The sequence below is a fragment of the Chrysemys picta genome, chromosome 9 (genome assembly GCF_011386835.1).
Source record: "Chrysemys picta bellii isolate R12L10 chromosome 9, ASM1138683v2, whole genome shotgun sequence".
Taxonomy (NCBI): domain Eukaryota; kingdom Metazoa; phylum Chordata; order Testudines; family Emydidae; genus Chrysemys; species Chrysemys picta.
Window position 1 is genome coordinate 30,227,761 of NC_088799.1, and position 21,744 is coordinate 30,249,504.

General features: G+C 41.6%; 1 protein-coding gene across 5 annotated transcripts in view; it reads left to right on the top strand.

The window, feature by feature from the left end:
* Positions 1-19,410, top strand: part of LOC101949777 (phospholipid scramblase 1) — a 39,027-nt gene extending 19,617 nt beyond the window's left edge. For 3 of the 5 annotated variants that reach the window (XM_008171486.4, XM_065557926.1, XM_065557925.1), the window contains 4 exons: positions 1,105-1,325; positions 5,100-5,261; positions 6,443-6,604; positions 14,086-14,387. In XM_008171486.4, coding sequence (XP_008169708.2) covers positions 1,105-1,325; positions 5,100-5,261; positions 6,443-6,604; positions 14,086-14,145 — 605 coding nt within the window. In that variant the 3' untranslated portion in view covers positions 14,146-14,387. Of the gene's footprint in view, positions 1-1,104; positions 1,326-5,099; positions 5,262-6,442; positions 6,605-7,577; positions 7,815-14,085; positions 14,388-18,867 lie in introns of those variants that run through there. The other 2 variants (XR_256517.5, XM_065557927.1) reach the window with 2 other exon arrangements.
* The last annotated feature ends 2,334 nt before the right edge of the window (positions 19,411-21,744 follow it).

Consider the following 21,744-nt stretch of genomic DNA (forward strand, 5'->3'; position numbering starts at 1 on the left):
ACATCTAATCTCACTCATTCATGTGATTTCAAACTATCATCTTTACAGATCTCCCTCTCTACTTCTGATCTGTCTTATTCGATCTAATCCTACATCTCGGCCTATCTCTCTGACATCTCCTCCTGGAAGTCTCGCTGCTAGCTAACTGATCTTTTCTCCCAAATCCTTTCCATTCTGCTTGTTCTTTGCCATGTTTAACAATATCATGATCCTGATGTCACTCATGCCCTTAATATTGATGATGTTGTTGACACCTTCTCTCTTACCCTCTACAACTAGGCTACACCCAAGTCTTGCTGCTTTTTCATCCTATAACATTTCTAAGATCCATCTGTTGTTGTTTTTTGTTCAGGCCCTCATCATTTCCTATCCCAATTATTGTAACCACCTACTCACTGGCCTCCCTTCCACACACATTTCCCCCCTCCAGTCCATTCAAATCACATCTGCTAAAATAATCTTGCTGGCTTACACTTCTGACAGTATCATGCTGCTTTCCGGATCCCTCTGCTGGCTCCAGCTGTTTCACATCAACTTAAAGCTTCTTTTTCTTATTGTCAGGGCCATTCACAACTCTATCCCTCCCTAGCTGTCTACTTTTGTTTTTTATTGCATTGCTCCCCACTGCCACATCCACTGTGACAGTGGTGTCTGTCTTGTCTGCTCATTTGTCACTTCTCACACAAACACCTCTGTTGCATCTCACCCGTGGAACACCCTTTCTGAACTGATCATAAGGCCTTCTCCATCCTGAGATACCGTAAGTCTCACCTGTGCCATAATATCTAAAAGAACTCACCATTCACATGAATTAGTTTTGAAGGGAAAATGGGAATAGTTAGCAACTTATTCATAATGAAAAAATAATACAATAAAATAATACATTGAAAATATATATGTATCTCTTATATGATTTCCCCCTCCCCCCATGTTAGTAATCTTATTAGATTGTAAGATCTTCAGGGAAAGGGCCATGTTTTCCTATGTGTTTATGTAGGGATTAGTACAGTGGGTTCCTGACCCTGACTGAGGCCTCTGCAATTTCTGTTAATACTTGTATTTAGTGTATCAACTAAATAGCTTTTTAATGTTGTTAATTTTCAGTTCTTACCGGTTTTGAAACTAACAATAAATATGAAATCAAAAACAGCTTGGGGCAAAGAGTATATTTTGCAGCGGAGGAAAATGACTGTTGTACTCGAAATTGTTGTGGACCATCACGACCTTTCACCATTAGGATCGTTGACAATATGGGTCAAGAAGTGATAACATTGCAGAGACCTCTCAGATGCTCTTCATGCTGTTGTCCTTGCTGCTTGCAAGAGGTGAGATATTCCTTTCTCTTTCCTGCACCTGTAAAAGTTTTCAGAGATTTTCTTTTGTGTCAAGAGGTGAGGTGGAACAAGGTTAGCTTCATCTGTAATTTTGTGGGGATCTGTGATTTATTTATTTATGTTTGTTCTTTGAAGGTTTTTGAAAATTTCTCTCATGACTTTTGTCTCCTTTTTGATGGATTTTTTTGACATTTTGCTATGGGCTTAATGCTGTGTATCCTTCATTTAGGGAAGTGACCTAAATTCCTGTAGACATCAGTGACTTCCCTGAAAAGTGGTTGTTCAATGCTTTTTTAGGATTGGACCCTAATGAGGAACCAACTTAATTCAAAATTTTGATTATTATAAGTGAATTTAGCTTTCTGAATATTAATAATAAGTAAAGGAGGACAAAAAATTACCAGGTTCATAAACCATTGACCTGACCCTCATTGTAGGAATCTGACACTACTAATTGAATGATGTATAGTTGTTGCCTGATCCTTTTTAATGATTAATAACAATTGTATTGCTTGCCAATTGATACTGATTTAATGAGCTGGGAATAATAGGGTTCTCATCCCAGAATCAGGCTCCACAGAATTAAAACTAACAAGTTCAGTATCTTGTAGGGAACCCCAGGATGTATGGCAAAGCACATTGAGGGCAAAGCAAAGCCTTAGCCACTTCTATTAAAACAATCCGTAAAGACAAGACCGCTCTAAACCACATACACAAGTAGTAGTAATACAGTATTAGGGATATCTTTGGTGTCATTTCCTGCATATGCTCATGTACTTGTATATATTCACATCCTTCCTTGGGAACCTTGTGGTGAGAGACAAAGGACCAGCCCTGTCCCTGACATGCCAAATGAATCTGATGGTCCAGAACCCCAAAGGTCGGTGATTGACCCTTCAGCTCTTCACTGTTATCAGTGATGGAAAACTTACCTCAGCTACATGGTGGCTTAGTTATTATAGGGTCTGGGCGCTATCATGAATATTCATTCAGATGCCCAGCCTTCCATGTTCAAATCTAACTTCCTTACACTCCTAATATTGGGGTGCCCTTGTCCTATAGGTTAACATATTAATGCCTTTTAACTCATTATCATATATGTCACCTATTGCTAAAGCAGGTTTGTGGTTAAACATCTACCAATGATTCTATCCTAAAATACCCAATCCCAGTATCAGTTCAGTGTTCCTGTGGTTACCCTGTTTCATTATGTACCAACTCCTTCTTTTGAGCAAGCTATTCCCAGTTCCCCAAAATCTAGGGTAACCATTGGGCCATTTTATCTATGCTAAGGGTCATAGACCTGTGACCAGGTGCCTGGGATAGACCACACTGAGAATGCCACACTCAGGGCAGACTGCAAGAAATAGGACAGACAGTCCCCCAAAACTGGTGGTTTATTCTATAATCAAATTCACCAAACCAGTAACAAAAAAGCTTCTGCCAGTACGCTACTGGTTAACCAGAAGCCAATCACAGTCCCCTTTAGGCATTCCAGCACTTGGCTCCCATCCAGACAATCCAATCTAATATAGTGAGAGGTTATTGAAAACGAATTTAACCATATGTGAGGTTCTTTCTAATCCCAAAGGCTCAGACGTATATCCCAAGTCAATATGTATCTCAGATCTTACCCAAATATCACGCTGTCAGTAAATCCTTAGTAAACTAACTAAAGATTAAATAATAATAAAAAAGAGAGTTATAAATGGTTAATAGAACATATGCATACAAATGATTGCAAAGTCCTTATATCAGGTCTGTAGTAGTGATGGAATAGACTGTTTGCTTGTAAAGTCTCTCTGGTAACTTCCAAAAGATTGGAAGGTCCTCAGTCCATAGTTCAAGATGCTCCTTTTTGTTGTAAATCCACAGTCCAGCAAATTAGAGTAGGAAAGAGGCAAAATGGAGATGTCTCAGAGGTCTTTTATATCCTTTGTCATGTGCATGGAAATTTACTGTCCCAAACAAAGCCCACAGTCCAAGTGCATGGAGTCCAGGGTCACAAGTCCTTATCACAAGTCCTTACATGCTTTGCTGAATCACAAGGGCAAATCGATCTGGGGCGTGTCACCCAGGAATACAACACATGTGTAAGATACAAGTACTTACCTAATATTCAGAACTTCAGCTACAAAGATGATATATGCATATAAACAAGTTAATCATACTTAGCAATTCATAACTTTTTCTATTGATACCTTACATGACATACTTTGTACAAGACTTACGGAAATTGTGTATTAGTGGTAACAGTGATATAAATGGTCACCTTTCTTTTACACAGAATCACAAGGCCTACTTTACTTATGCTAACTTGCTTAAGCCAGTGTCTTATAGGATACAAGCCCATAGGTTCCTTGTGTTACTGCTGAGTAAAATAAAAGGCTAAGCTAGCTCTAATGGGCTACACAGTAAGATGGTCTTCTGTTTAGAATCACAATCTGCCCTCCATTTCTGCTACAAATTTTTGTATGCATCTCCTGGAGATACAGAGATACAGTTTATAGATATGCAAATAAAGTGATCTGCAGTTAAACTCTACATGAGTATGGAATGTAAAATTATTTTATATTAAGCAAAATCTCAGTTTTAATACTGTTCAGGTAGATTAAAACAATATTGAAATTCCTATAATTAAACCATTATTAAATCTCTTACTAGGACAAAGTTAAAGCTTCCACTGGTTTAACTTAACTCACTGCTTTTTGTAGTATTATGAGTCCAGCAGCTTTTGGGGTTGGGAGGTTGCGGCGGGTGGGAACATTGTTTTTTCTTATTAAACTATGGTAGCATGTGTGACAGTTCTCACAGAATGTTCAGACAAATCTACTTGATTCGTTTAAGAAACAGTTGTAGTCTTCAAGTGGGTTTTTTTTCCATGCTGATTCCACTCTTGGTGCGCATGAACATGCGATTAGATTCTTTTGAATAGCAGTGTCTATTGTGGGAGCCCTTGCAATTACTGTAGCTTAGAGTATAAGAGGCAAGGTGGTCTCAACCACTTCACAGTTCCTTCAGGTTGAACCATGTGGTTTGCATGTCTCTTCAACATGTTAGCATACTCTAGCCAGAACACCTTAAACCACTTCACCTCCCTGTGCCTCGTGATTAGGGCTCTGTGTTTGTCACGGAGGTCACGAAAGTCACGGATTCCATGACCTTCCGTGACCTCTGTGACTTTGCAGCAGCCAGTTTTGCCGACTCAAGGGCCCCCCAAAGCAGCTGGCTCCAGGGCCAGCAGCTCAGGTGGCCCCAGAGACAGCCATACTGGCCGCTGCTGGAGCAGCTCTGCAGCCAGCCGGTGGGGCGGTCCTGCAGCCAGTCGCACCGGCCGCTGCTCAGGCAGTCCCTGGGGCCAGCCACACTAGCTGTTACTCGGGCAGCCCATGACTTTTACTAAAAATACCCCTGGCTAAATCATAGCCTTACTCATGATCAACAAGGACCCTCTGAGACAGAGCATAAAATTTATAGGAACAGTGTTATGATTTTGCCAACTTGTAATCTATCTGCCACAATGGACACTGGTGTTCAAAAGAATTTGATTTTGTGAGCATGGGGGCACATGCACACCAAGAATGTAATCTATGTCGACATCTTAAAGTGCTACAGTTCCTGTAGGATATATAATCCATCCTCTGCATTACAGTATTTCTCTATACTGAAGATGATTTTACAAGCATTTAAAACACATTGGAATAATTATGCAGATACTTAACTTTTATCCCACTTCTATGATGGTGTTGTTTTTTTCTTTTGAAGCTTGAAGTTCAGTCCCCTCCAGGTACACCAGTTGGCTACATAAAACAAAACTGGCACCCCTGTCTGCCTAAATTTACTGTTCAAAATGAAGCAAAAATAGATGTATTTAAAATCATTGGCCCATGCGTTGTATGCAGCTGTTGTGCAGATATTAATTTTGAGGTAGGTAACATTGTTTAAAGTGTTTGTATTCTTCTATTTTTAATTAGTGGTTTTCCTAATAGTTTAATATCTGTAACTGGTCTTATTGTTACTAATGGACCATTTCCCACAAAAGTAAGTTGTAATGCATTCAGTAATAACATTTGGTGTTTAGATAGTCCAACTGTTTGCATATGAAAATCTTTGAAAACAATTATCTTGGTAAATAACCCAGGTTTCAACCATTGATATTGAATGTTTAGGTAATATTTTGTCCTTTTTTCCCCCTTTCTTCCTGTTGAAGTGAAGCTTTTTGTGCCAATTAGAGTGTACCTTGAATATACTGAAGTTGTTTCACTGTTGTGGTGTTGAAATCTCTTTAATGTTTATTGAAATAACAGTGGAAAATATCATTACATTATCTTACTTTAGGTAGTAAAAATAGATTCAGTATACACTTTTGAATAAATTCAGTACATAATTTTCCCTTAGTACTGTATATTTAAGTATTATTAATTAAATTACAACTTTCTAGATCCACTGACTTAATTGTCCAGTAATTGATGTAAATGATCAAAATGGATCAGCATAAGTGGATCATGTAATTTTATTATAAATTATTTAATTCTGTAATTAATTCTTAAACTAATGAAGAGTTAATGAATCCTATTTTCATATTCCAGATACTAGTTTATTTTAAAACAATGTATAGTAATCATAAGCAAAGGTTTGCAAGATCATTCTAAGCAAACTTACTAGCCATTATGTTCTTGGGAATAGCCATTTTACATGGCTTTGAACACAGAAACCAGTTTTCAAAAGACATAATGTTGACATAGGTCTTGTCCCCTACTTCGGAAACTTATCATGTAATCTTTTAATTTCCATGTAGACACTGACACTGGGTGAAGGAACCTTCATTTACAACACTTCTAACAGTGTAGCCCTGCAACCTTCTCCATTACTGTGCTGCACTGTGTAGTTAGCATTAATATGAGTCCAAGTTCTAGTCTAGGACTTGAGCCCATGATTTACTGATGTAGAGTGGAGAGTATCACAATATTGAATACCACATGCTGTAGGACATATAACAACCCATGTAAATGTGAATATCCTGAAGTTTTTGAATGAGCATTTAAAATGATCACACAAAATCTTTTTTATTATGGGTGGCAGACTTTCTTTGTTTTATTTCAAACTAGGTGAAGTCGATGGATGAAAGTTCTGTAGTCGGAAGAATTTCTAAGCAGTGGTCTGGATTTGTAAGAGAGGCATTTACAGATGCTGATAATTTTGGAATCCAGTTTCCAATGGATCTTGATGTTAAGATGAAAGCTGTTATGGTTGGTGCTTGCTTCCTCATCGTAAGTCTGACAATTCAAAACAATGAATATATGCTCATTTCTTACTTGGCTATGTTGTTTTGTGTGAAATTGTCATGCAGATAAAAATACTGGAAGCAGCCCTGCTTAGAGACAACAATTTGGCAAAGCATGTAAGCATGTATTTTAAGTCCCATTGATTTCTATGGGACTTACGCAAATCATTGGTATAGGGTTGGAATTAATCATATGCTTATGTGTTTTGCTGAATGGGACCCAAAATGCACAAGGAATTGTAAAGCACTAACAAATTGTATGTGTGTGTGTGTGCTGTTTTTTGGTTTTGTTTTTTGTTGTGTTTTTATGTTTTGCATGTGTGTAGTTAGTCGATTTCTCTGATTGTGGGTGGGCAAGGAAAAAAAAAAGTTGGTGGAAGAATGGGAATCAACGTTTAAATTCCAGGCCATGTCAAAGAACAGGGTTTCAGATTTCTGTGAAGTGAGGGAAAGTTAAGGAAGTCCTCACTCCAATACCTCATCCACATGCTTCTTAAGATTGTTGCTCAGCTATTGTTTAGCTACTAAATCCCCCTCCAACACAGATACAGACCTTCCCCCCTCCAATAAAAAAGCTGTTTTTCTTCATTGTGGGCACTTCAGTTTGGGGGCAGCTGTAATGTCCTGTCCCCTGTAGTTCCTCCAGTTTTCTCTATCTCCTCCTCAGTGACAGGCAAGATTAACTAGATTTCCTTCCTGGAGAAAATGCCAACAACATTTTATTTCAAATTTCTGCTTAACAATTCAGTTGAATTCCAAGCAATGTCCTAGGACTGTTCCATCTTTTGGTGAATTTTTCCCCTCAGCTTCACTTCCCCTTCTGAGATGCTATATTGATTGGTGCCCCTACAGGCTCCAGAGAGAAAACTAGGCCAAGGAAACTTAAAGACGAAAAAGAAAAAAGTCAGTCTCCTGCTTTAACCCATATTCTTTTCTCTCCAATTGTCTCCTTAATCAAGTTTCTCTTTGGGAAGTTTATCTACATCTGTGACCGGAAGTGAATTTTCTCCTTAGCCCATTATATGTGGGGTCACAGTGCAACTTCCCTGGGCAGGAGAGGAGCCAGGAAGGATTAGGGAACCTGGTTATGATGGACATAATGAAGGCACTGGTCACAGCTGCCCACTCTGGCTGAAGACCCCTCTGCTTCTATCCCCACGCTAAAGAGAGAGGCAGGATTGAAAAAGCTGATAAAGGTACAAAAAAGCTCAGGCCTGTGGATACCCAGAGTAGTACTTTAGAGCTACCCCTCCCTTCTGCTTTGGAACTCAATGTATCAGGGGTTGGACAAATCAGCAGGCCCAGGACAAATAAAAGGGATGATCTCTAGAACTTACACCAGCTAGGGTTACCATATTTCAGCAAGCAAAAAAGAGGACAGGAGGAGCCCCGCCCCTGTCCTGCCCTAGCCCCGCCCCTGCCCCACCCACTTCCCGCCCCCCTCAGAACCCCCAACCCTCCCCCCCCGCTCCTTGTCCCCTGACTGCCCCCTCCTGGGACCCCTGCCCCTAACTGCCCCCCCAAGACTTCACCCCCTACCTAGGCCTCCCTGCCTCTTGTCCCCTGACTGCCCCCTCCTGAGACCCTCCCCCCCCATCCTAACTGGCCACCTAGGACCCTACCCCCTACCTGTGCCCTGACTGCTCCAACCCTTATCCACACCCCCACCCCCAGACAGACCCCCAGGACTCCCATGCCCCATCCAACCACTCCCCACCCCCTGACAGCCCCCCCAGAACTCCCGACCCATCTAAACCCCTCTGCTCCCTGTCCCATGGACTGCTCCGATCCCTCTCCCCACCCCTGCCCCCTGACAGCCCCCCCCAGAACTCCCAACCCCCCCCCCCGCTCCTTGTCCCCTGACTGCCCCCTCCTGGGACCCCTGCTCCTAACTGCCCTCCACAACCCCACCCCCTACCTAAGCCTCCCTGTTCCTTATCCCCTAACTGCCCCCTCCTAAGACTCCCCCCCCCAAACTGCCCCCCAGGACCCTACCCTCTACCTGTACCCTGACTGCCCAAAACCTTATCCACACACCTCCCAGAAAGCCCCCCCCCGAACTCCCGACCCACTCCCCCGTCTCTTGACTGCCCCCTCCAAAATCTCCCTGCCCCTTCTCCTGCCCCCTGGCTCCCTTGTCGTTGGCCTTCGGTTCGCCTAAGGTCTCCCTGGGAGCTTGCTCAGGAACTGTCTGAGCCGTTCTCCAGCACGCTGGGCAGCAGCGGGGGAGGAGCTCCAGACTGCCGGAGGCGAATGCAGGGAGGGAGGGAGGGAGTGAGCTATGTTGCAGGGGGAGGAGGGGGAAGTGGAGGAGGGACTCTCTCTCGCTGTCGGAGCCCCATGTAAGTGGCACCATCCGGCTGCCCTGTTAGCCGCGCGTGCTCTGCATGGGGAGGGGGGGGAAGTCCGGACATTAACAAATTCCCCCCGGACGCTATTTTTAGTTCAAAAATCCAGACATGTCCGGGGGAATCCGGACGAATGGTAACCCTAACACCAGCAGCCAATTTGCTCGTTTAAAGTTGCGCAATGTTCCCATATAACATTGTTTGGCAGCTGCTTGCTTTGTCCACTGCTTGCAGAAAGAGCAGCCCGTTGCAGCTAGCTGGTAGGGGCTTGGAACCAGTGTGGACCGGCAGCCCCCCTATCAGCTCCCCACTCCCCTAAGTTCCCTGTGCGGCAGCTACCCAGTAGGCTATCAATGTCTGGCAGTTCAGCTGTCCCTCCCCCCACTGCCATGTGCTGCTCCTGCCCTCTGCCTTGGAGCTGCTCCCGGAAGCCTCTTGCTTGCTGTGTGGGGGAGCTAATGTTAGGGTGTCTCCCTCCCCCCTGCTTACCCCATCTCTATAGAGCGGGTGGGTGGGGGGACACAACAGGGCTCAGGATGGAGGGAGCTTGCTGGCAGCAGCTTCTGTCTCAACTTGCTGATCTATTTAAAAAGGCAATGTACTTAGAGTGGTGTCAGCGTACTTAAAAGGGCAATGTGCATCTCTCTCTCTCTCACACATGGTGTGTCTCTCTGTCTCTGTCTGCCATGCCGTCTCCCTTCCCTCCATTTGTGCTGCCTTGTAGAGTGTGAGGCTACATTAACAACAATGTGTTAACCCTTGAGGGCTCAGCCAAGTGCTAGTTGATCATTTAGCAGTAAGGCATTCCCTGGGAAATATCCCACTCTCTTCCACCCTCTGACTTCACCACCTCAACCAAGCTTCACAATCATCATTGCTGTGTACAGTATTAAATTGTTTGTTTAAAACTTATACTGAGTATATAATATAGTCTTTTGTCTGGTGAAATAATTTCCCTGGAACCTCCCCTCCCCCCCCCCATTTACATTAATTCTTATGGGGAAATTGGATTCGGTTACCATTGTTTTGCTTAAAGTCACATTTTTCAGAAACATAACTACAATGTTAAGCGAGGAGTTACTGTAACATCCTCTCTACTATGATGGAGGAATCCCCAGGAAGAATGCATGGATATGCCATTCCTTTCCCCTTCACTAGACGGGATATCATTATGGATGCATCTCTTTTAGGCTGGAGGGCTTGCAGCGCAGGGCACTTGGACTTCACAAGAGACTAGGATTCACATCAGCAATCTGGAAGTGTGAGTCCAGAAAGCTTGCAAAGCCTTTTTTCCATTGATTCAAGATAACCATATCCTCATCATGTCCGACAATATGACAACTGATTTTTACATCAACAAGCAAGGACAAGTGAGATCCATTGCCCTGTGTGCAGTATTTTTGCTCTGTGGGGAACCCCTGCAAGGGACCTGTTCGCCTCTCAAATGAACAAATTGCAATATACTACTCCAGAGGAGCCATAGACTTCTACTCTCAGAGAGACATTCTCCTCCTTCCATGGTCAGACCATCTATGCCTTCCCTCCCTTACCACTCCTACCTCAGGTCTTAGGGGATATTTTGTCAAGACAAGGCACAAGTCATCATCATCAGCCTCCAGTGACCTGGACAGTTTTGGTTCCCAAGTCTCTGATTCATGTTGTTTCTATCGCTGATCAACATTCAGTCTTCTTCCAATTTCCTGACCCAGAGGAAAGGCAGCATCAAGCATCCCATCTCCCAAGCACTGCATCTCAGGGCTTGGTTTTTAGATGGGTGTAAACTCTACAACATTTGTGTTCTGAAGTTATGCAAAGCATTCTTATTACCAGTAAAAAAAGATTGCACTAGAAAATACTACACTGAAAATGGAAGCATTTCTCTTGTGGGAGCAACAAAAACTTATAACCCCAGAGATTGCAGGTATTCCCCTTATTTTGGACTCCCCTCTCCCCCTCAAGAGTGGGTCTTTCCAACAACTCTTTACAAACCACCTGGCAGCAATCAGTGTGTACCACCCACCTTCACATGGTTACTCAATTTTTGCTCACGTATTGACTACCAGTTTTTGGAAGGGTCTACTCAGAATCTTTCTGCCAGTAAGGAAACTTACTCCTCAGTGGACTTTAAATCTTGTTCTTTCAGTGCTCGCTACCCTTTGAACCACTAGATATGTGATCCATGTCTAATGGATAGAAGATTGCATTTGTGGTAGCCATCACCTCAGCCAGGAGGGTGGCTGAGCTCAGAGCACTGATGGCAGATCTGCCTTACACTATATTCCCTAAAGACAAAGTCCCATTGCTTTTACATCCCAAGTTCACCCCCAGAGTAGTTTCAGAGTTTCACCTGAACTAGTCAGTTCACTTACCTGTGGTTGTTTTCCCCCCGCAAAAACCCACATGCATCTGAAGAAGAGAGGAGACTTCATTCCCTCGACATGTGCTGAGCCTTAGGGTATGTCTAGGCTTAAAATGCTACAGTGATGCAGCTCTGCCTCTGCAGCACTTCAGTGTAGACACTCGCTATAGCGACGGGAGGGGTTCACCCATTGCTGTAGATGATCCACCTCCCCGAGAAGCAGTAGCTAGATCAACAGAAGAATTCTTCTGTCGACCTAGCACTGTCTACGCCGGGGGTTAGGTTGGTATAGCTGTGTCTCTTAAGGGTGTGAATTTTTCAAACCCCTGAGAGAAGTAGTTATGCTGATGTAAACGCTCAGTGTAGACAAGCCTTTGTCCTTTTACCTACAAGAGACAAAACCAATCAGAATATCTCCCAGATTGTTTATTGCTGTAGCAGAAAGAGTTTCAGGTCAAGTTATGTCTTCTCAGAGGATATTTAAATGGATCTTGGTCTATTTCTTACCCTGCTATAAGCTGCCTAATATTTGTCCTTCTCATGGGGTGAGGGCTTATTCTACAAGAGCACAAGCAATACTGGTGCTGTTGCTTCTGGATGTACCTCTGCTTCACATTTGCAGAGCAGCTACTTGGAGTTCCATCCACACATTTGTGAGGTGATATGCTTTAGTACAGGACTCCTCCACTGATGCATCCTTTGGGATGGTGGGGATTCAGACAGCTCTGCCTCCTCCTACTTGAGTACTGCTTGTCTGTCACCCACAGTGGAGTACACATAGGGACCAACACTCGAAGACAAAGAGAGGTTCTTCACGATGTGAGATCCCTATCTGTATTTCACTACCCATCCTCCTTCCCTTTTGCTTTAGATTGTTCTTGGATTTGCAATAGAGAAGGAAATGTCACCTGGGTAAGGATGAGAACCTACCTTTCGTACACTTTAGGAAAAGGCAAAGTGCAACCCTTGGTCAATAAGATCCAGGCCCTCCAGACCATGCCCTATGCCTTCCTTGAGGAAACAGGTGTGCAGTTTTTTAGGACTAGCTGATACCACTGTTTTATTCCTGAGTTCTCAACCATTGCGGCCCCTCTTACCGATCTTCTCAAGAATGGTAGTCCAAAGAAGGACCAAAGGTTGTGAGGAGGCTTTCAAACCCTGAAAGCCCAGCTCTGCTGAGAACCCATCTTGTACAGCCTCGACTTCACCAAGGAGTTCCTGCTACAGACCAATGCTTCGGATGTGGACATAGCGACCGTTTTATCCCAAGTAGTGGAAGTTGATGAGCATCCCATCTTATATATCAGCTGGAAGCAGTTCATAAGGGAGATGGCTTACTCCATGATTGGAAAGGAAGCATTGGCAGTAAAATGGGCTAGCGACTCACTCTGCCACTACCTTCGGGGTGCTCACATCATGCTAGTCACTGACCATTCCCCTCTCCAATGACTACAGGCCATGAAGGATAATACCCCTGAATTATGTGATGGTACCTCTCCCTCCAGCCCTTTTCTTTCCGCATACAACACCAGGCTGGCAGAGCACACCTCCACAAGGTGGAGGAGACCAGATTGGGGAGGTCAGATTCCAAATGAGGTTATAGGGGTGTGGGAATGTGTGACCATGCAGAGATACGGCCTGCCAGCACAGCAGGAGTTAAGGAGAACCTTTGAGCCCTGCTAGCCCTGCCCTATTATACCTGTAGCCAATGCCAGGCCTGGAGGGGGTAAAAAAGGAGAGAGTTTAGTCTAGTTCAGGGCTGACTGGCGAAGAGGCAGGAGCTAGCTTCTGCCCTACTTGACAGGAGCACTAGCCTGCTGGCCAAGGCAGCCAACAGGGAGCATGTTCTGTCTCCTAGCCAAGGGAGACAGTGGAGGAGACCTAGGAGCCTCCGGCATCTGAAGTAACTGTGTAACTGCAGCCCAGAGACATTGTGGAGTTTGGCAGTACCAAATTGATGGCTGCCCCTCTCGAAAGAGCCTGGAACTCTGGTAGGGCACCACCCAAGATCCACAAGAGGGTGCCCCGGGAGGCAAGCCACCCCAGCATATTGGACTGTAGGGGCCAAACTAAATGGACTCTGGTAGTAAGTAGCCCAGAGTAGTGGATTTAGAATCCCTCCTCAGAGAACCCCCTATTCAGTGGTCCACTCACACAGGGCCCTGGGCTGGGACCCGGTGGAGTGGGGGTGCCCAGGTCCTCCTATCCCCACTGCCCAAAAGACACAGGTACCTTAACCAGGGAAATAAGGGGCCAGACGTCAGGCACGCCAAGGACTAGGCCACCTGGCCCTCCACACACCTTGTTACAAGGAGAAATTCACCACCACACACCGAATATAATTAAAGCATCTGTAAATTAGGAAAGAAAGATGGAATTATCCTTGTGTAAAAGTTGTCTCGTCAAGAAAGAAATTAAGAGGCAGGGCATTCTCCTTCCACCCGCCCCCCAACTAAAAAGAAACTTTTTTATGTTTGGCTACTTTTATTTAGCACACAACAACTATGTTGGTTCAGAAATCCTTATCAGTACTTTTATCACAGACACAGCATGTGTTCTTAAGAAAGTAAACTTTGAAGGTTGCATCAAGTGACCCAAGGGGAAGAAAGCATTATTTTGTATTTTCTGCAGAATAGAATTAAAAAAAACCTTGAAGTTTTAGTTCTCAGAATAATCTCTAAAAGCATTAAGATGACTCTGATCTGTATAAATGGCCTCTTAGAACTATCTAATTCTTTGTTCATTTTCTTTGCTGCTTAGGATTTCATGTTTTTTGAACAAACTGGGGACAAGAACCAGCGAGCAGGAGTGTGGCAGTAGAATCTTCTGTTGGATTTAAAACATGCTTACAGAGAAAAGTTTCACGCTGCTTTGTGCTCTTTTTCTAAAATACATTACAAAAATCCAGTATATATAGAACATCTCTGGATCTTTTGCTTATTGCTAGTTTCTTTTGTAACTTAGGGTTTTTCTATTGCCCTATTTTATTGTTTTGATATTGCAAATACAATTCTATACCTCTGATATAAATATAGATTAAATCCTGTATAAATAATGTGAAATGTTTGAATCTTCCCTGACTGGAATTTAAACTGCAAAAATGATTTCTTTATTCTTGTGAGCACTTCATAGAAGATCTTTTATAGTACAGAAACATTGGGAGTAATCCTCTGTCACTTGCACAAAACTACAGTTGATCCTACAACAAGGGCAGATTTTTTAATATTCAACATTGGCAATGTTTTATTTTTTATTTTATATATATATATATATAATTAAAAAATCAGTTCTCTGTAATATCTATATATTGTATATTAAACACTGTAATCCTATATTTTGTTTAATTATGATAAAATAGATATCCGCATTCATATTTTGATGTTTATAATCTATGATTTTATATATATATATATATATATATATATATGAAGAAAAGAACATTATATGAGAGCGGAGGTATAAATGAAAAGTCTATTTCTTCCACTATCTTCATCTGCATCTCACAATTCAGATGCAAAGTTGCCCAACAGGAGTAGAGTGCCTCACTGTAATTTAACTGTGTGCTGACTGTCTAGTGTCATTGTGATACTGGCAAACGTGATTCCTAAAGACATTGTATACAGCTGGAAGTCTTTCAAAATTAAGTTTACCCAAGCAAGATTAAAGCAGATATAACCCCTGTTTAAAAATATCATTTTCCCACTTACCTAGAACATGAGGGAGATTTTGGTGCTCTGGGTTAAAATTTGTTACAGTTATTGATAGACCACTTTTTAACTATTTTAAAAGTTGGATCATATAGTGGCCTTTAAACTCATCTTATTTTGATGAACTTTTGATTCTTTGTAATATAATGGAAACATACGTGTCTGGCAGCTTGTACCTTTAGAGTGAATCCTCCACTTTCATTTGCACAATAACTACAGTTGATCCTAGGACCAAGGCAGATAGGTAAACATATTTAGAGAGAAAAGAAAAAAGTGTGTGTGTGGGGGGGAATCTGTCAGGGACAGTACTTGGTCCTGCTAGTGAAGGCAGGGGACTGGACTCGATGACCTTTCAAGGTCCCTTCCAGTTCTATGAGATAGGTATATCTCCATATATATATATATATATATTTCAAAGAGAAATAGCAGAACTAAAATTCATTTGCAAATTTAACACCATTAATCTGGGCTTGAATAGGGACTGGGAGTGGCTGGCTCATTACAGAAGCAGCTTTTCCTCTCCTGGAATTGACAACTCCTCATCTATTATTGGGAGTGGACTACATCCACCCTGATTGAATTGGCCCTGTCAACACTGGTTCTCCACTTGCGAAGTAACTCCCTGCTCTCCATGTGTCAGTATATAATGCCTGCATCTGTAACTTTCACTCTATGCATCTGAAGAAGTGAGGTTTTTACCCACGAAAGCTTATGCTCAAATAAATCTGTTAGTCTTTAAGGTGCCACCAGACTGCTTGTTGTTTTTGTAGATACAGACTAACACGGCTACCCCCTGATACTTGACTCCATATATTTAGGAACAATGAATGATTTCTCTCTCTTTTTGCTCTGGTAATATCATTACTCCTCTTCCCGAACACTGGTAGGCAGAGTAGCACACACTTGCTTCTCAGTGCCAAATATTTATTACATGCTAAGGGTGGCATTTTTGTGTGAGTGCCTCCTTCTATGTGATACTAGTGACAAGCCTATTCTAATTACTTGTTCACTTTTCTCAAACCACATTCCTTTTGTTTAGTTATCCAACCTTTTTAAATGTGCCAATGACTTTGCTGAAATAATAAAGGCAGATGAGCCAAAGGACTCCTCTGCATAGTGCCCATATTATTATTTTTTACTATTTGTATTATCTTTGCCTCTTGGAGTCCCAGACATGGACCAGGATGCAGTGTGCTGGGTCCTATACAAACACAAAACAAAAAGACAGTCCCTGCCCCCAAAGAGCTGACAATCTACATATAAGACAAGGCACGAAAGATGCAGACAGACTGAGGTGGGAGTACAAGGAAACCATGAGAATGTGCTTGTCAGCATGATAGGTTGTGATCTCAGCACATCCACAATCTAGCCATTCTTTGTAGGCTTCATGGTAAATAAGAGTTTCTAGAAAGATTTTGAAGTAGGATAAAGAGGTTTGAAGTAGTTTTGCAGATGTTTACATCTGATGAGTGTACATTTGTTTTAACTCCTGCATGAGCGCAAGAGTGTATACTTACAAAAATATTCCGTACAATCATTACTGATTAACACAGCCAACAGGTAGCTACACCTAACTTGCCCCGGTGTCTTTTCCTCTTTGAGTGAAGGTGCTGCACAAGCATCACTTCAAACATTGTCACATTAAAAACGTGTAATAAACTCTTTCAGCATTGCTGTTGATGTTGCCAAAATAAAGCATGCCTGCTATATTATCCAATGTAATATATATTCTGATGCTTAAATCATAGGACCAGATACTTGGGTCGAGCCAACCCACAGAGGTTGGGGGAAAATGTGGCTTTGAGCCATCTCAATTCTGGAGTTAGCTGGAGGACAAAATGTTCCCCTTCATAATTTTTAGCAGCCTAAGGACTGTTCTAAATCACTCCATATAGAGTATTCCCCTAGGGATCATTCTGCTGTGTGAGGATTGCCTGAGTGCGCTGCCTTGCATCTCAGTTCATTTCTTCCCAGGAGTGAGGGAACCAGGAGTGCTACACCAGCTTTACATCACTTGGGAATTTTTTCTACATCAAGGCATTACTAGCTGTCCTCCAAATGTAACTCTCCATCCACAGAGAATATAGAGGCAAGAGCCAGGTTCCTGGCTCATATTATTTACAATTGTTCTTATTCATTATTCAGTAGTAACAGAAGTGGGCAACAGGATTTAGGTCTGCTGGATTTCTCCTGCTTTTAGAAAAAATGATGATTTTGCTTATCTCAGGAGAAGGAGGGAAAGAGGAAAATAAACTGGAAATAAAATGAATGTATCTCTGATTTAGTGCCAGTATCGGTGTGGCAAATTTTCTTTTAAATATATTTTTAAAAATTAACTAGCTATTTGGCAAGCCACAAGAGGTGGTTTGCAGCGTGATCATTCTGTAATCATGCCTGGTATTACATGTTCACTAGTAGGACTAGTCATAATATTCTTCTGTAGCTCATCCATTTTTGTTAAATGCTGCAGTTAAAAGAAGAATGTATTTCTCTTGATTGTGATTTCTATTATCGATAATATTGAAAAGAATGTTTACTGAATGCAGTAATGTTTTCCCTCCACTTGTTCTCTGAATTAACAGGGTATTTATTTCCTTTTTATTTAACTAAGTGGATGATACTGCTCCCATAAAATAAAGTGGAGAAGCACCTGTTGAATGCACCGCCAAAGCAAATAATTTTACAATTTTATCATCATATTCATAAATATTTGTTTTATGTTAAATGAAAGTCAAACTCCAGTTTATTCTTTTCAATTTCAACCTGAATTACATCTTTATTGAGCTCTGCCAGCTGTCATCCCAATATAATTGACTTGTTTTACAGCCTTTACACTTCAGTTTCTTTACCTTAGCAGTGTTGGTCCCTTTTAAATAACCCTTTAATGATTCCTAACTTTTCTATTTCTGTTTGGGTTTAAACTGTTAAAAAAACACACACACACACGCACACACAACAACACCAGAGCTCGATGCTGAAGTATGTCTAAGCTGTGTAGAGGGCCATGGGTTGTGTATGCAAAAGTGGCTTTAAGCTTACCTTTGCCCTGCCTGGCCCGGTCCACTACATCACTTTATGCTGGCTGCAAGAGTGACAGGGACCAAAACCCCAATGAGTTTCAGTATAGCACAGGGAGTGCCAGCCTTTCCTCTCTTTCCCTGTTGTGCTGGTAGTAGCAAAATTGAGAGGTATATGAAGCTCTGTGTTGGCTCTGACAGTGGGGAGATTGTCCCTGGTTAAGCTGGTGTCAGGGCTGGTTTATGTTGTCAGTGCAATGCAAATGACTCTATTACATCAGAATATTCACCCTAATAATTATATCCCATTATTATTCATTTATATAGTGGTAATGCCAGTCGTACATCGGGGTACCAATGTCCTAGGAACTATACAAACACATCACAAAAGGGAGTCCCTGCCCCAAAAATCTTACAATCTGAACTCAGAGTCATTTAATAAAGGTTTCAAATGCTGTGTTGGTCCTACCTTTCCAATCTTGGGACGTATATTGCCCTCCATGGTGTAAAGTATCTGAATGTAGGATCAAACACTTTAGTATCTCCACGAGCCTGTGTTGCAATCACAAACTCGTGCAAAATTGTGCCCTGCATGGGGGTTCAGAATGCCACTGCCACTTACTTATGGTGTCTGATAGCAATGCAAACATTATGTAATAACCACAATCACTACAAATACACATACCAACAATGGCCAATCAAACTGGGAGTAGCAACATGTGGCAATGGCTAAAATAATATAATTGTCCAGGGAAAGGACCTACAGTGTATCTCTAAACACATCTAATGATATCTTTCTAATGTATGTTTCCTTCTAGGACGTGATGTTTTTTGAACATTATTGAGACTGGTGGTAATAATAGAACTATCCTCTCCAGTCACCAGATGCTGGAAGGTATCTACCCCAAGATGGTGATAAAATAACAAAATCTTCTATTTTGATATAGTAACATGATGGCACAAAGGATGTGATGTTGAATTTTATAATAGGTTACATTTTCAAAGCAATGCACAGAGATGTAGTGGTACAACTATCAGTGAAAGTTACCCAGTTACACTAACTCCCTATGAACTACCATGAAAACGTAGGGTCTCATTTTATAGGCAAGTGTCTCTCGCTGAGTATCTTGCATAGCTTGAACTTTAAATGATGAGAAGTATATCTTCTAAAGTTAGTTACTTTTTTTGGTAAATTCAGGCAAATTCAGGTGTGATACTATAATACTGTAGTTTTATCTGTACATAATATTATGGGAGGTATATTTTGACTCTGTTGTAAATTACTGGTTTTAGGGGATGTTATATTTTGTAAGTATTATATGAATTGGCAAAAGGAAATTAAAAGGACATTAGAGGTTCAATCTTGTTTGCATTGAAATTAATGGCAAAAATTCCAGTTGCTTCATTGGGAGTAGGCACAATCTCTATGACAGCCTGAACAAGGAAATGTATGTACAGGCAGACTTATGGGGGGGATTCATGTGGCTAAATACATCAGTGTTGTTTCATAGACGCTAACATCCAACTCTGCTTCAGTTCCTTTTATACCCCAAGAAAGTAGTCAAGGGCTCAAATTTTCAGAGGAACCGAGGGTTGGTACCTAACTCCCTTAGGCTCCTTTGAAAATCCCATCCATTATCTAATTAAATCCTTTATTGTCTTCTAAATTTGTTCTGCTGCTATATTCTTAGTTCTGTTCACCGGAATTATGTTTATGCCTGCTAGAACACTGGCTAAATAACAGTTTGCTAAGGACCAGACTGTGATACCCTTACTTGTGTTGACTAACACCTTACCTCATAACTAGCCTTACTGGACTACTTGTGGAGTGAAGTGCTACTCCATATAAATAAGGGTATTACAATCAGACCCTAAATAACAGCAGCTAAGGACCCTATTCTGCAGAAACACTTGCTCAAGATGCTTATGTTGTTAGAATAGTCCTAATTCTATATGGGGGATGCAGCTGGCAGCAGAATATCCTCTCATATACAACGTAGGCAATGGCTTTTCCATATAAGGAGAATAAAGGGCCCAAATATCCAAGTTCCTAGCTAGACCGCTGTAGCTATATTAGGCTAATATCAAGAACATTTATTGAACTCATACATATATAGACAGGAATACACTTATTCATACCATTATAATATAAATGATTGATACATTTATTACTACCCAACATTCTTGGAAGATATCAGAGGTAAAAGTTATCTCTGGTGTAACTCCCTTGACTTCAACTGGATTATAGTAGCCATGGCTTTGAAGCCTATGTGTAACCGCAAACAGCATCATCAAAGCTGTTCTAAGAGACTACTAAATTACCTAAGAAATGAGTCTCTACTTATTTCCTGTATATTGCAAATAGACAAAGAACAGTTCTTTAGTCAAATGACAAATCAGTATTTGGGTTTTCCCTGTGTGAAGACTCTCAGAAGCAGAAATGACAGTTCTCCACAATGCTTATTTCTTAATCACCCTTTGGTCTCCAATAATTTTGTTAAAACATACTCATTCCTTAAATTCTTCCAGAACCTTTTGGTAGCAAAAAGGGCCAAATTCATCCTTGACATAACTCCAGTGAAAGTAATAGGTCAAATTCATCCCAGGTATCATACTATCATGCTTTACAAACTTCATTTGGGGGGAAAACCCTTAACCACATCTAGCTATAATATATCACCAACAAATCTAGAGCTCTTCTCTTTCTTATCAGCCAGACCATAAGGCAATCCATTTTATCTCCCTGTTCATAAATCCAGGCTTTGGAAAGCATTATAAGATTTTCAGCTTGCAATGTGTTATTCAATTCCATCTTGGTTAGATAAAACTGTTACATAAAAGCTTTATAGAGTGAGAGTCACAGATGGATTTCTCTAGATCTTTTAATGACCTCTCCAGCTGTATCATGAGTGTAAACTTTTATCTCCAGCTGTATAGGCCAAAATACAATCATTTAATGGAACCACAGTATCTGTAAAGTACCTGGAAAGATATCTGGTGTGATTTTTTCCCCCAGAAAATATCCTTAATCTCAGTTTCAGCAAAGACAATCAATGCATTATAAGGAAATAGGTTAAACCTCGTTAACTTTTTGGCTTGAGCAAGATCAGCTTTATTGCTAATTGATTGGCGGGGAAAGTGTACTTTTTTAGATAGTGTACATTATAGGAGGGCATCTATTAAGAGCAAGAACATGTCAGTTCTTATGAGAGAATTTTGAGGAAATATACCAAGTCCCTTTTTTTAGCCCCAAGAGGGAACCCTTGTGGCCATGACACTCCCTGTCTCTGTGTTCCTAGTAAGAGAAAGCTTCGCCAAAGCTGATCATGTCATAGCAGAAGCTGAAGGATCAAAGCTGATCTAGGGGAAACTTGGACCCAGAGAAACTGCTCTGTCAGGCCAGGGAAGTAGAAAGGAAACAGCTAGATCCCAGTGAAGCCTGACTCACCTAAGACAGCTGCGAGTCATTGGTAATCATTGGAGTTCTCAAGAAATGAATGCTCAGTCCAAGGGAAGAGGAAGTGTGTGAGAGAAGAATCCTGCTGTCAGTGGTATGTACCAGGCAGACAAATATCTAGAACGTGCAGTGTTGCCAATGCTTGTGATTTCTGTAACATTGGGTCTGTTTCTTAAAGTCTCAACTCTTGGAATCATGAGCATCTCAGCTCTCAAATTTTAAAAGTATGAAGAAAAAC